This window comes from Crassostrea angulata, chromosome 7 (genome assembly GCF_025612915.1).
Source record: "Crassostrea angulata isolate pt1a10 chromosome 7, ASM2561291v2, whole genome shotgun sequence".
NCBI classification, from domain to species: Eukaryota; Metazoa; Mollusca; class Bivalvia; order Ostreida; family Ostreidae; genus Magallana; species Magallana angulata.
The window spans coordinates 34,082,871-34,097,608 of NC_069117.1; the positions used below are offsets into that span (position 1 = coordinate 34,082,871).

General features: G+C 35.5%; 1 protein-coding gene across 1 annotated transcript; it reads right to left on the reverse strand.

Moving 5' to 3' along the window:
- Positions 1 to 1,027: 1,027 nt before the first annotated feature.
- On the reverse strand, positions 1,028 to 11,466 carry LOC128156856 (iduronate 2-sulfatase-like). Its single transcript, XM_052819174.1, has 8 exons — positions 11,234 to 11,466; positions 10,583 to 10,719; positions 9,951 to 10,128; positions 8,740 to 8,828; positions 8,407 to 8,617; positions 8,104 to 8,264; positions 3,480 to 3,606; positions 1,028 to 3,364 (listed from the first exon to the last, which is right to left on the reverse strand). Exons 1-8 carry the CDS (start codon positions 11,313 to 11,315, stop codon positions 2,676 to 2,678), a joined length of 1,674 nt encoding a protein of 557 aa, XP_052675134.1. The 5' UTR covers positions 11,316 to 11,466; the 3' UTR covers positions 1,028 to 2,675.
- Between the last annotated feature and the right edge of the window lie 3,272 nt (positions 11,467 to 14,738).

Sequence of the window (14,738 nt, forward strand, 5' to 3'; positions counted from 1 at the left end):
CAATAAGTCTGATATTTTAAAAAAAAAAATTTAAAACAATAAATATTTAACATATCGTCGGTTTTTAAGCTTTAAATATGTTCAATACTTGGAATATGTTGACTCAAACAGGCGTATACGTATATCAAAACTTCCAATAGTGTCATTTTTTTTTTACAACTTCAAGGTCTTTTTTATTATAATTATAGTGAGTCTCTGCTCCATATTTTTCTCATACTCATAGACTAATTAAAGTTTTATGAAAAAAACAAACCGATTTCAATCAACAAAAACCTGGAGAGATGACCCACTAAACAATAAAAATACCATTTTGTATCTCAACAATTGAACGTTTGAAAAAAATAATTCAAGTCCGTAAATTCGTGGCCAAAGTTCAAGGCACGCGTAATATTTAAACAATCTACTTTGTTGTGTATGAAATGGCTCAGAAGTTAGAGCACCAGACATTAGCTAACCTTCTATAAGTAGGGTTTTTATGTTGTGGGTTCGATTCCACCAAAATTTAAAGTAATATCGCTATCGCTTGTTAAACATAATAAAAACTGAATTTATTTAGAAATTGTGCTTTTGCAAACTTGTATTATGATAAATTTGAATTGATTTAATTGATAAAATAAATTCAAAATTGTATTTTACGAAGAAACCGAATGGGTATTTGCCTTATCTTATTTCCCCGTTTCTTCCCGCCATTCACTTTGATAACGCTTAAAAAAAGACTGCTGGTGAAAACAATGTTGGATTGTATTAATAAATGTTTTTTGCCTTTTTACTACGAAAAAAATCTTTAAAAAAAACTCAAAATTTTATGTACGAAAAGTGCCTAAAATTTGTTCCTGTGTGTTCTATAAAACATGAAATTCAATTTCTGTCGGGGGGCTTCGCCCCCCTGAACCCCCTACCAGGGCGCTGCCCTGGACCCGCTCGGGGGCCTTCGGCGGCCCCCAGACCCCTCGCCGTATTTATTGCCTATACTTCGTTCTAGCTCTAGCTACGCCACTGGTTAAAAGAGCCAGGAAAACGTCAACGAAATACATGTATCTGATCTTTTCCTGTTTTTTTTAAAAAGTAAAATATCAAAATCGTTAAAGAAAAGCCAGGAAAACGTCATATATTTCGGACTATATACATGTATAGGGCCTATTGAGAGCGTAAAAATGATCTTTACGTGATATAGTAAATTACATTATACTGGGTGAACACTTAGAAGTTTTGTTGAGCGCAAAATTCATCTTTAACTTGTCTGAATAACGGCTAGCAACCCCATAAAATGACCTTTTTTAATCCAGCAATTTTATTATAAATCTAGTAATATGATTAGTAATAATGATTATATTGTTGTAATTTCCATTTGGGTTGTCATTTGTGTGATTCGACACGCCCAAATTAAGTCATATTAAAAAAAAATAAACCCTTCAAGATTAACGATAACCTTCCCTGATACATATATAACAAGTGAAAAGCTGTCAATGTGACAGCAAACCTGGTTTACTTTTATGTGAACTGAATCCATAATCCATGTCAACCTGATCCCGTGAAATGGAGTACCCTACATGCAATATTTTGCCAAAAAAGGACTAAGTTCAAAAGCTGGTATTTTTTTCATAAATAATCAGAAATCAAAATCATAGCACTAGCACACCTCTGATATATGTACAATTAATCTGCAAAAGAACAACTTCCTATCTTGAAAACTGTAGGAGGAGTTATCTGTACAATGAGGGTACCCTATATGCAATATTTTGCCAAAAAATGACTAAGTTCAAACACTGGTATTTTTTTTGGATAAATTACTAGTAATCAAAATCCTAGCAATATGCACACCTCTGATATATGTACAATTGATCTGCAAAAGAACAACTTCCTTTCTTGAAAACTGTAGGAGGAGTTATCCGTACAATAAGGGTACCCTTTTGGCAGCCGCCCACCCACCTGCCATTTTCACCATTTTAATAACTGGATTTTTCCACTGGAAAACCTGGTTAAAAATCTAAAAAGTGCATTTAATCTAAATTTATTGGCATAATGTATGTTTTACGCAAATTCATTTTCGACAACAACATGTAAAACATGTCAGTCATCAAATTGTTATACATGTATACCTAAACTGGATTTTAGAGACTTAATCAATCTTTGGCCCTTTACCAGTTTACCATCAAGCACTTTGTATGTGATGTATGAGCCAGTTAGGGACAAATGAACAAAGATGAATGACTAGAAAACTTTAAAATGATATGGAATCTTGTTCTCTTGTCCTTGTTGGAGAATACAGGTCTGGTATGACCTTGACCTTTTATCTAAAAACTTGGTTCAAGGTCACAGCACAGCACTCTGTGGGTAAATTAAAAACAAACTTTTGCCGAAAAGATAAAAAATATGCTCTGGACAAGTAATGCCAGACTGCTAGATGGGCTAACTGACTAAAGGAATATTTATCACTTTAGGTATGTAGCCCACAAACCAATGCCCTAGTTATTACTGAGCAAAACATTTGTAAGTATAGAGTCAAACTTTCAATTACAAGCATCTTGGTCTAATTAATGTTCAGCAGCATAAAATGTATATAAATTACAACTTCTGTACTCTTGTGCTGACTGTGCTTTTTGGAATAGGAGGCCCAGCAAAAAGAATATTTTTAAAATTTGCATTGTAAAGATTTATTATAATGTATATCCTAATCAAGTCTGATTGAGTAATGGCAAGGCTGCTCTCCAGCCTTGCCGGAGTTTTACAGCGAGTTTGTGTACAATGTCCAGATACCGAGGGTCTGAAGCCAAATTGTGATGGTCTTCTGAATCTGTGACTTGAGAATACAGTTCTCTGGCATACACATTATTCCAGTTGACGGTAAAATTATTTGGGTAAAACTGAATCCACTCTGTGTATCTGTGACTGTCAGTTCTGATGGAGTACCCCATGACTCTACTGTCCACTGCTCGTGGCTGGTCACTGTCTGCCTCAGGCTGTAGACTTGGACGAGGGTATTGACTAAACACAGCAGATTTCCAGTTCTTAATAACAGTATGAGGTGATGTAGCATTTTTTATCAAAGGCACAAAACTACAGCCCTCTGTACAGATCGTAATGTTAAAAGACGTCTGTGGACAGGTCTTCAGAATTGGAAGTCCCGCAAGTTCCACAAGAGATGGGAAAATGTCCACAAGTTCAACGAGACCATCCGAGATCTTGTATTGGTTGTATTTGACCATAGTTCTATCCGGCCAGTCTTTATCTGAGGAAGAATATTTCAGAGTACCAGAAAGAGGTTTCCCAGTCACTCCTGGAACAGACACTAACAAAGGCACCCTAGTGGTCACTTCAAAGTTACTGAATTTGGACCATTCCTGATTTTCACCAAGGGCCCAACCTGCATAAAGAATTTTAATTGACACAAATGCATTTATATAGAATAAAAGCAGAGAATTCACAATGAGGATTGAGTTTGACGTTATACACATGCTGTTATACTTATTCACTTATACCATGATCTCCCGTCAATAAAGTGATGGTGTTTCCAGACAAGCCTTTCTTTTCTAATGCAGCAAACACTTCCCCCAGAAGATTATCTACATAGCTAACAGAGGCATAGTAACTCTGAATCATCAGTTTCTGAAACACAAATTTTGAACTCTTTTAGCAGAGCGCATCTCAGTATTTTTAATAATGAGACCAATTAGTACATAAAAGTTAAAAACTCAAACAAGTGAAAAGCTGTCAATGAGACAGCAAACCGGGTTTTCTTTTATGTGAACTGTATCCATAATCCATGTCAACTCGTATCCAGTGAAATGGAGTACGTACCCTATATGCAATATTTTGCCAAAAAATTACGAAGTTCAAAAGCTGGTATTTTTTTCATAAATTATCAGAAATCAAAATCCTAGCAATATGCACACCTCTGATATATGTACAATTGTTCTGCAAAAGAACAACTTCCTATCTTGAGAATTGTAGGAGGAATTATCCGTACAATGATATATGCAATATTTGGCTAAAATATGACTAAGTTCAAAAGCTGGTATTTTTTTGATAAATTATTGGAAATCCAAATCCTAGCAATATGCACACCTCTGATATATGTACAATTGTTCTGCAAAAGAACAACTTCCTATCTTGAGAATTGTAGGAGGAGTTATCCGTACAATGAGGGTACCCTATATGCAATATTTTGCCAAAAAATGACTAAGTTCAAAAGCTGGTATTTTTTTCATAAATTATCGGAAATCAAAATCCTAGCAATTGCACACCTCTGATATATGTACAATTGATCTGCAAAAGAACAACTTCTTATCTTGAAAACTGTAGGAGAAGTTATCCGTACAATGAGGCCTTTTGGCAGCTGCCCGCCTGCCATTTTCACCATTTTAATAACTGGATTTTTCCGTTGGAAAACCCGGTTAAAAAAAAATGTTAAAAATTACAAGGCATATTAATGAGAAATTTTTACTCTGAAAATTTCATCATCATTCATAAGTTATATTAAAAATATAATAATCATTTTAAATCTATACAAAACTTCAACAAGCATTCTGAGAGTATTGCATAAGCAATACACGTCCCCTACCGGTTGGGTTTGTGGAAATTGTGAAAACAATGCACTGTTATGCAGAATATCGAACCCGAACATTAAAAAATTGGAATATAAAAAATTAATTTTCTCGAAAATATGTCAACCAGACGCTACAAAAGTGTAAACTTGATCTGTAGTTTGACATTTTGAAGCTGTTCAGCAAATTTCATATTATTCCTCAAACGCATAAAGAAACAAGAGGCCCATGGGCCACATCGCTCACCTGAGGAACAATGGGTATTATAAAGTCAGCTTAATGAAGTCATAATACAAACAATCTGGACAATGTACAATAATACATGTAGATCCTGTAAAAATAAAATCCATTTTTCCCCCTGGATATTCTTATGTTTATAATCATTAGTCCCTTTTCTAACAGGATGATTTTATAGTCATATCACATGTTGAGTATTGCAGTCCTCAAAAAGATCCTTTACAATTGTTAATATATGGGATATTAAGCTACATCAAACTCTGAACCTTCTTGTGAGGCCGAAGAATTGTCCTGGAGCCAAAGTCTTAACAATTATAAAGAATCATCTGGCTGATTAGTTTCTGAGAAGAAGATTTTTAAAGATTTACTCTATATATTCCTTTGTAAAACTTTAACACCCCTCCCCCAATGTGGCCTCACCCTACCCACAGGGATCATGAATTTCATAACTTTGAATTTACACTGCCTGAGGATGCTTCCACATGAGTTTCAGCTTTCCTGGCTGATTAGTTTCTGAGAAGAAGATTTTAAAAGATTTACTCTATATATTCCTATGTAAAACTTCGACCCCCCCCCCCCATTGTGGCCCCACCCTACCCCCGGGGGTCATGAATTTCACAACTTTGAATCTACACTACCTGAGGATGCTTCAACACAAGTTTCAGCTTTCCTGGGTGATTAGTTTCTGAGAAGAAGATTTTAAAAGATTTACTCTATATATTTCTATGTAAAACTTTAACACCCCCCCCCCCCGAATGTGGCCTCAACCTACCCCAGGGATCATGATTTTCACAACTTTGAATCTACACTGCCTGAGGATGCTTCCACACAAGTTTCAGCTTGCCTGGCTGATTAGTTTCTAAGAAGAAGAATTTTAAAGATTTACTCTATATATTCCTATGTAAAACTTCGACCCTCCATTGTGCCCCACCCTACCCTCAGGGATCATGATTTTCACAACTTTGAATCTGCACTACCTGAGGATGCTTCCACATAAGTTTCAGCTTTCCTGGCTGATTAGTTTCTGAGAAGAAGATTTTAAAGATTCACTCTATATATAAATTCCTATGTAAAACTTCGACCCCCCCATTGTGGCCCCACCCTACCCCTGGGGGTCATGATTTTCACAACTTTGAATCTACACTACTTGAGGATGCTTCCACACAAGTTTCAGCTTTCCTGGCTGATTAGTTTCTGAGAAGAAGATTTTTAAAGATTTACTCTATATATTCCTATGTAAAACTTCGACCCCCCCCCCCCCCATTGTGGCCCCACCCTACCCCCGGGGGTCATGAATTTCACAACTTTGAATCTACACTACCTGAGGATGCTTCAACACAAGTTTCAGCTTTCCTGGCTGATTAGTTTCTGAGAAGAAGATTTTAAAAGATTTACTCTATATATTTCTATGTAAAACTTTAACACCCCCCCCCCCCCCCCCCGAATGTGGCCTCAACCTACCCCAGGGATCATGATTTTCACAACTTTGAATCTACACTGCCTGAGGATGCTTCCACACAAGTTTCAGCTTGCCTGGCTGATTAGTTTCTAAGAAGAAGAATTTTAAAGATTTACTCTATATATTCCTATGTAAAACTTCGACCCTCCATTGTGCCCCACCCTACCCTCAGGGATCATGATTTTCACAACTTTGAATCTGCACTACCTGAGGATGCTTCCACATAAGTTTCAGCTTTCCTGGCTGATTAGTTTCTGAGAAGAAGATTTTAAAGATTCACTCTATATATAAATTCCTATGTAAAACTTCGACCCCCCATTGTGGCCCCACCCTACCCCTGGGGGTCATGATTTTCACAACTTTGAATCTACACTACTTGAGGATGCTTCCACACAAGTTTCAGCTTTCCTGGCTGATTAGTTTCTGAGAAGAAGATTTTTAAAGATTTACTCTATATATTCCTATGTAAAACTTCGACCCCCCATTGTGGCCCCAGCCTACCCCTGGGGGTCATGAATTTCACAACTTTGAATCTACACTACCTGAGAATGCTTCCACGCAAGTCTCAGCTTTCCTGGCTGATTAGTTTCTGAGAAGAAGATTTTTAAAGATTTACTCTATATATTCCTATGTAAAACTTCGACCCCCCATTGTGGCCCCATTCACATCCAGGGGTCATGAATTTCACAACTTTGAATCTACACTACCTGAGGATGCTTCCACATGAGTTTCAGCTTTCCTGGCTGATAAATTTCTGAGAAGAAGATTTTTAAAGATTTACTCTATATATTCCTATGTAAAACTTCGACCCCCCATTGTGGCCCCGCCCTACCCCTGGGGGTCATGATTTTCACAACTTTGAATCTATACTACCTGAGGATGCTTCCACACAAGTTTCAGCTTTCCTGGCTGATTAGTTTCTGAGAAGAAGATTTTAAAAGATTTACTCTATATATTCCTATGTAAAACTTCGACCCCCCATTGTGGCCCCAGCCTACCCCTGGGGGTCATGAATTTCACAACTTTGAATCTGCACTACCTGAGGATGCTTCCACTCAAGTTTCAGCTTTCCTGGCTGATTAGTTTCTGAGAAGAAGATTTTAAAAGATTTACTCTATATATTCCTATGTAAAACTTTGACCCTTCATTGTGGCCCCACCCTACCCCCGGGGGTCATGAATTTCACAACTTTGAATCTACACTACCTGAGGATGCTTCCACACAAGTTTCAGCTTTCTTGGCTTTCTGGTTCTTGAGAAGAAGATTTTTGAAAATTTCTCGAAATTTTTCATTAATTTCTAATTATCTCCCCGTGAAAACAAGTGTGGCCCTTAATTTTCACAACTTTGAATCCCCTTTGCCTAAGGATGATTTGTGCCAAGTTTGGTTGAAATTGGCCTAGTAGTTCTTGAGAAGATGTTGAAAATGTGAAAAGTTTACGGACAGACGGACAGACAGACAGACGGACAGACAGACAGACGGACAACAGACAAAATGTGATCAGAATAGCTCACTTGAGCTTTCAGCTCAGGTGAGCTAAAAAAGTGTGGAAAACTGAAGTGGGACAGACAGACGGACGGACGGACAGACAGACGGACTGACGGACGCAGAGGAAAGCTATAGTCCCCTCCGGTGAAAACCGGTAGGGGACTAATAATAATTTTCTTATCAAGAACTTCAATATTACAATTTGTAACATACTTGTCTGCCAAAAGGCCCTTATATATTGAAGATGCTTAATTTTAACATGTAAATAACAATAACAATTGTGGAACTGGTATATGACCATTCAATAATCATGTGGAAGTTGTCAGTTATCTGAAAGTGCTCTGAAACAGGACCATATAGAAAATCTTTGGTTACCTGAAAGTGCTCTGGAATAGGACCAAATGGAAAGCTGACATTGAGACTCTTGACGTCGTCTCTTTCTCTCAGGTCTGTCCAGGGATTCCAGGCTACAGATGGTAATCCCCGAGGTTTGGTATGAAACTTTGCAAGCTTGATTTCATCAAGAGGATAGAGCTCTGAGAAAAAAAAACCCCAACAGAATTACCCTGAGTTAAGTATCAATTAGAAAGGATTAATTCAGATAATCAATAAAATCAACTCCCGTCAGCTCATCAGAACATGTACTTTGATTCTTAACATTGTTAATTTAATACCTACTCAGATACTCCTGAGGAAATTTAAATGGGATATGTGGTTTGTGGTAACCCAATGCCAGAAAAAATGGCTGACTTTCATTGGACAGTTTTTCAATAAACTTCACAGCATGCTGGGTAGACTGGATATCTGGCAGGGTGTGCTCTGGTTGAGTGGACACATTGACTGGACAAACAACATTCATTTGTAGCTTGCCTCCTGCGCCAGGACAAACCTATCATAACAAAGCTAGTGAAACTTTGCTACCATCAGCAGCTAATTAAAGGTCTTTGTTTATAACTTTTGGAAGTGTAATAGTACCAATAATTAACTGAGTACAACGTACAATTCACTGACCTTTTTCATTTTGTACTGCTGAGTGGACGGTAAGTAGGGGGGCACTGACCAGCTGTAGGGATAATCTGTTGTCTTTCCAGAAACTATTCCTGTAGATCATCATTTATCACAGTGAAATCAATTATTGAATTCAATCCTATTTGATTATCTGTGATGAGCATTGCTCTTATTAATAAAAAAAAAGTCTGTTTATCATAGCTAGTGTTATATCAGCAAAGCCTCCAGTATTCTATATTCAGACGTTGGGACCAATCTTTTATATTTACATTTTCCAGTGTCTTTGCCTGTGATAACACTACGTATTGATTTTGTACTATAAAATCCATAACTTCAAATGACGTATAATTGAGGCGCCAGCGGGGTTTGCTTATTTATATTTAAATATCATTTAATCGTATAATGGCATAAAATTATATAAATATAAGTAATAAGGAATCATTCTTTGAATATTATGAGGTGATAATTACTGTCGGGGCGTGATCAAATCCAATAAAGCCTGAACAAAAAATGGTACTGGGCCACTTCCAACTGGAGGTGCCATTCGCAGATTGATTTAAAATATTTGTGAGTCAAATCAAATGTTTAAATTTTAACTCAAATTTAATAAATAATAATAACAACCGTAACTATAATTCATGGAATCCACAATTTACTACATAATTAATATATAAAATTATTTTTATGGGTTCATATATCCCTTAAACAGAACATATTTTATCGAACTGTCAAGATTTGTTTTGCAATTTAAAATTCCGCAAGAATGTAGAGTCTATTACCAATCTTTATCAGTGTGATTATTAAAATTTGAAGTAGAATTCTATTTTTAGCAATATTGGTGAACTACATTTATATTATATAAATCAAAAATTGAGCAGAGAATGCTGCTTCCTGATGGAGGCTACATAATGTCTCATTTCCATGACTTTTCCTGGCAAGTAAAATGTCAAAACCATTAAAATAAGCCAGTATGCACAAAAACGTTAGATAATTTAGACTAGGATCAGGGTAGAATAAACTTTTCAGTATTTAGTAATGTAGATAAAAGGGGGAACGAAAAACTAATCACATACAGAAAGAAAATAAAGCTGGATTTGAAATTGAACCTAATAATTCTTCTGCAATAGTCAGGAGTACATGAACTTAGTACTGCTAAGCTACCACACTGTTGCACAATGTATCACAACATGACTCCCTTGTAATCCGTGTATTACCTGGGTGAAATATTTTCCCAAAGGACTCTGTGTGATAGCCATGCTCCTTAAAATACTGTGGAAGTGTTGTGTAGTTGCCAGCCGACTTTCGCCAGTAATAATGTACATCCCAAAGTTTTGTGGTGTCTGGCCGACGACTTGTTAAAAAGGAGGTCCTGCTGGGTCCACATAGAGCTTGCTAGTCAAACAAAATATCAGTACATGTATATTAAATTCAGTCTTGTTGAAGAATTGTAGAAAGCATTTTAAATGCCATACTAAATAAATGAAAACCATATGGAAAAGTTTTTTTGGGGTTGATTTAATTTATTGCAATAACTATAAGTTGACATATGAGAATTCAAACTAATTAAATGCTCAAAACTATATTCTTTAAATTCCCTTCATGACTTTTAAAGTGCTTTCTGATTGGCTGAAAATATTTAATTCATTTTATATCTTATAGAGAGTTGTCTAAATCACAATAAAGTAACATCAAAAACGTATCAACTCGCCTGTGGTTAAGCACAATTTATTGTCATATTCATGGTTTATAAAGTGTAAATTGCCCAAATTCAGTTTTATATTATAACACATATAAATTAATTGGTAGCTATTTTTACTCCTTAAGAAAATTTCAGAGTAAAGTCTACCTGTGTGTATGCCCTGTTAAAGACTACCGAGTTCCTAGCCAAGTTATCCATGTTCGGAGCAATAATCAACTGGTTTCCATAACTCCTCATAATAGGCCGAAAATCGTCCAATACGATGAATAATATATTTGGTCTTCCTGCAATACCGAATATCACTAAATAAATCATATATTGTAATCTGTTAAAAAAGACACAAACATGTAATTTACGTTACATCTAAGTTAAAAACTTGAAAGTTCTTGATGTTCTTTAGAAAAATAATTCTGACAGTTGCAATGATTTATATGTAAGAACAACAACTCTATTTTATTATATATTTGGATTAGGAGTCTGAAATGCATAGTGTGTATTCCATTTGATGGGCAATTGATTACCGATATTATCCCTGTACTCCACTACTAAAGAATACTAGAACAGTAACCAACAGCAATGGATTTGCAAATTCACTAACGTTACACTGCTTTCTTGATTAATGCAGGCAGGAATTTCGTGAAACGCGGGTTTAAATCATGCCACCTTAACTAACAATGCAACTAAGGTGTAACTCTAAGGTGGAAGTTCGATGATTTTATCAAATAGTTAATAAGAAATACCATATTACCACCAAATTTAAAAAAAGTATACATATAACACTTCTGAATAATATATTACCGCAGCATGTAAACTTTAGGACCAGCACTTGCACGAGAAGGAAAACTGTCTGACGGCCGCCCGCGCACCACTGTGTCCACATCTTTTATTTTCTGTACAATGTGGTCAGGTTTCCATCCTCATACTATATCATAAGTATTGTTTTTGCGTCTGCGCCCATCTCCATACGAGTATTTTTTTTGCGTCTGCACACAAGTCCAAATCTTCTACTTTCAGTTTAGCTCAGTTTTTAATTAATGCGTATATATTATTAGAATATAAACATGCGGGCATAATAAATCCGAATAAACCCAAGTAGGTATAACGTTATGTAACATATTTTTTAGTGTAATTACAAATAAATTTTAATTATATAATTATATATTTTTGTTCAGGAGACGAATCTAAACAATATCTCATATACTATAAAATCAAAGTATTGAAAGTACTGCAAGCTGGGCTTTTCAATTCACTTTTTACTCTGTCCAGAGTTTTTGCTTCCACCACATTTTGCTGAATATCTCGATAATCATAAATACCTTTGTGCTCAAACTACGTTCATCCACTAATATGAAAAATGTCCAGATTATCTGTTTTCGGTTTCAATACACATTCCAAAATAAAAAGTCTGCGGGGATTTTGCATTGCATCAGCCATTTATGAGCCCAGATGATAACTTCGAAAAATTGTGCAAAGTATCCCGAGCGCTCCAAACGGAGGAAAGATGTAAACATTTCCCATTATAAATCTCCGTAAGAAATTTGTTTTTGTTCTTGTGAACATTTATGAGTGAAAAATGATAATTGCACAATGAAGATATCTTGGATAAATTCCCTTTTTTCAATTTCACATGTATTTCTTTTACAGGTATGTGTATTTTTATTAAAAATCATGAGCATTAGAACCGGGGGGCTAGGGGGGCTTAGCCCCCCTCCCCCACTTTTCTTGCAAAATTAGACCTATCCATCAGGCACATAGCATCAGGGAAGGGCCAGCCCCCCCCACACTTTTTCTCGCAGCAAACATAATTTTTTCTAAATTTACTATTAAAAATTCTTTATTTTTACTTCTTCTTTTTCTTTTCTTGTGGAGTTATGTCCCCCCCCCCCCCCCCAAAAAAAAACAAGATTAGGATTTTGAAGATTTCAAGATTTCTGTTTCTGATGATTATTCTCGCCATATCGGAATTATGATACATCATTTGTCAACAACTACTCCTATCAAACATGTTTGAGTGAGGTCAGACCAGGCATTGATAATGGAGATCAGGCCCCGGGGCCATAAAACTTAGACGAGCTTACTTATGATCTAAGTCTCACTTTTACAAAAGGAACATATAGTGGAAAAGTGAGACTGAGATCAAAAGTGAGCTCGTCTAAGTTTTATGGCCCCGGGGCCAGGCTCTGGTATTACATTCTAGTTATCTAGATAAATGCAGGTACTTGAAAGTCATACTTGTAAAATCAAAAGATCTAGATTTTGCTCTTTTTAAAAATATCAAAAAAATTAACAAACAGTTTTCTTACTCTATATTTGTATACAACTTCTGTCCAGTTCAAAGTACCAGTACCATAGTAAAAAGCATAAATTTTATTCATAAGCAAAATATTCTAATGAAAGAAACATAGTGTAACGCTCGGAACGCTTGCCTTGTGTTGAGAACAAAACGATGTAAAGTTTATAATTTATTCAACCATAAATAACATGACACAAATACATGTAACAACGCCGTTCAAAAAGAAAATCAGACAAGTCTCAACCCTTGGGACGATAGCAAAATCGGTACCATTACCGACACAAAATTATATCCTATACGTAAAATCCCCCGACCAAAATAAAACTTAAAGGCTCTCGATAAAATACGAATTAATATCTCCGCTACTAGTTACAACTACTAGTATACAGCGAAAATATTCCTTAACTCTCTATAAATCGAAATAACTAGTACTGAACTAGTAAATATGAATTAAACTAGCGCTATAACTAGTAATAATAATTAATTAAACCCTATTACTATAAATGTACTTCAGTCACTTAGATACTGAAATAGTACGCACCTTATAATATGCTGCAAAATTTGTGTGTACTTCCCGACACACAACAAAAAGGAGAGAGCACCCGTTTCTCAGTGTCCAGGGTATTTATAGAGTGCTAAAAGCAGACGACAAATTACAACCAATAAGATAAGTTAATCCCATCCCGTTAACAAGATTATCCAATCACAGTTAATCCCCATCCCGTAAAAGAATCTCGGTCTCGTATCAATTAACGTGAAAATATTACAGTACAGTAAATAAGTAAAACAATTTAAAGTTAATTATTAAACACAAAAATTTAAGTATTGTATAATCGATATAAACAAGTAAATTAAATTTATCCGCCAAAAGGTACTTCGTTACAAAAATAGAATACGGAACTATGGGTAATTCCGAGAAAGATGAAGAAGAAAAATGGCGGCAACGTAAACAACCAAGGCATGTGTGGGAAAAACAAAGAACTACAGGAAGTGCACTGCCTGTCGTGACAAACTACTTCAAGTTGGAGATGATTCCCGACGGGCAAAGGTACTAATAAGAAAGATTATTTATTTATATGAAAATATTTAGGCCCTAAATAACAAATGCATAATAACACAGGTCAAGTGCTACGTCACACTCGTCACCGGAATCATACCGATACACAGGCAAAACACTAAGACATCGAAAGCATTCACACATAATTAAAATAAACGGAATCAGGGCACCATAATGTTACAATAGTATGACTGACAAACAATTTTGCAATGCACATTGACAATAAAACAGCAAATAATAATCAACATTAAAAATGTTTATTTCAATTAAACGATAATTCAAAAAGTTCAGATTAAATTGTATGGCTACAAAAATTAATGAAACATCCATTTCTAAAATATGTATATAATTGAGGGGTATGGGATAAGGAAAATGCTATTTTCATCAGAAAGTAATACATGCAAAAAAGTTAAGGTACCTATAAATTTTGCTATAGTAGTAAACTGGGGTAGTACATGTACAACAAGAGGCCCATGGTCCAAATTGCTCACCCGAGCAACAATAGGCATGATAAAAACAGCTTAATGGAGTCATAATACTTAATCAATTAAGCTTTCAGCTTAGGTGGGCTAAAAATCTTTAAAAAAAACTTCCCACCTAATTCAGGTGAGCTAAAAATCTTTAAAAAAACATCCCACTTGATTTATTCAGTTTGCCTGTTAGATGCCCAGTAGTGAAAAAGAAATACTAGTACTGTGGTTTCATTAATATTCAAGGGTATCAATTTTCGTGGATAAGGTGAAAATCACAGTTTCAAGGATATGTAAATTCGTGGCCAGTGACCCTATCAATACAAAATGTTAATAGAAATTGCACTTCAATGAACATTTAACTTCATGGATCAACTTAACAGTGAAATCCACAAGAATTTGTATTCAACCAATATTGATGAAACCACAGTATTACATCCTACATAATAGTTTCTCTAATAGATATCTTGTAGAAGAATTTTT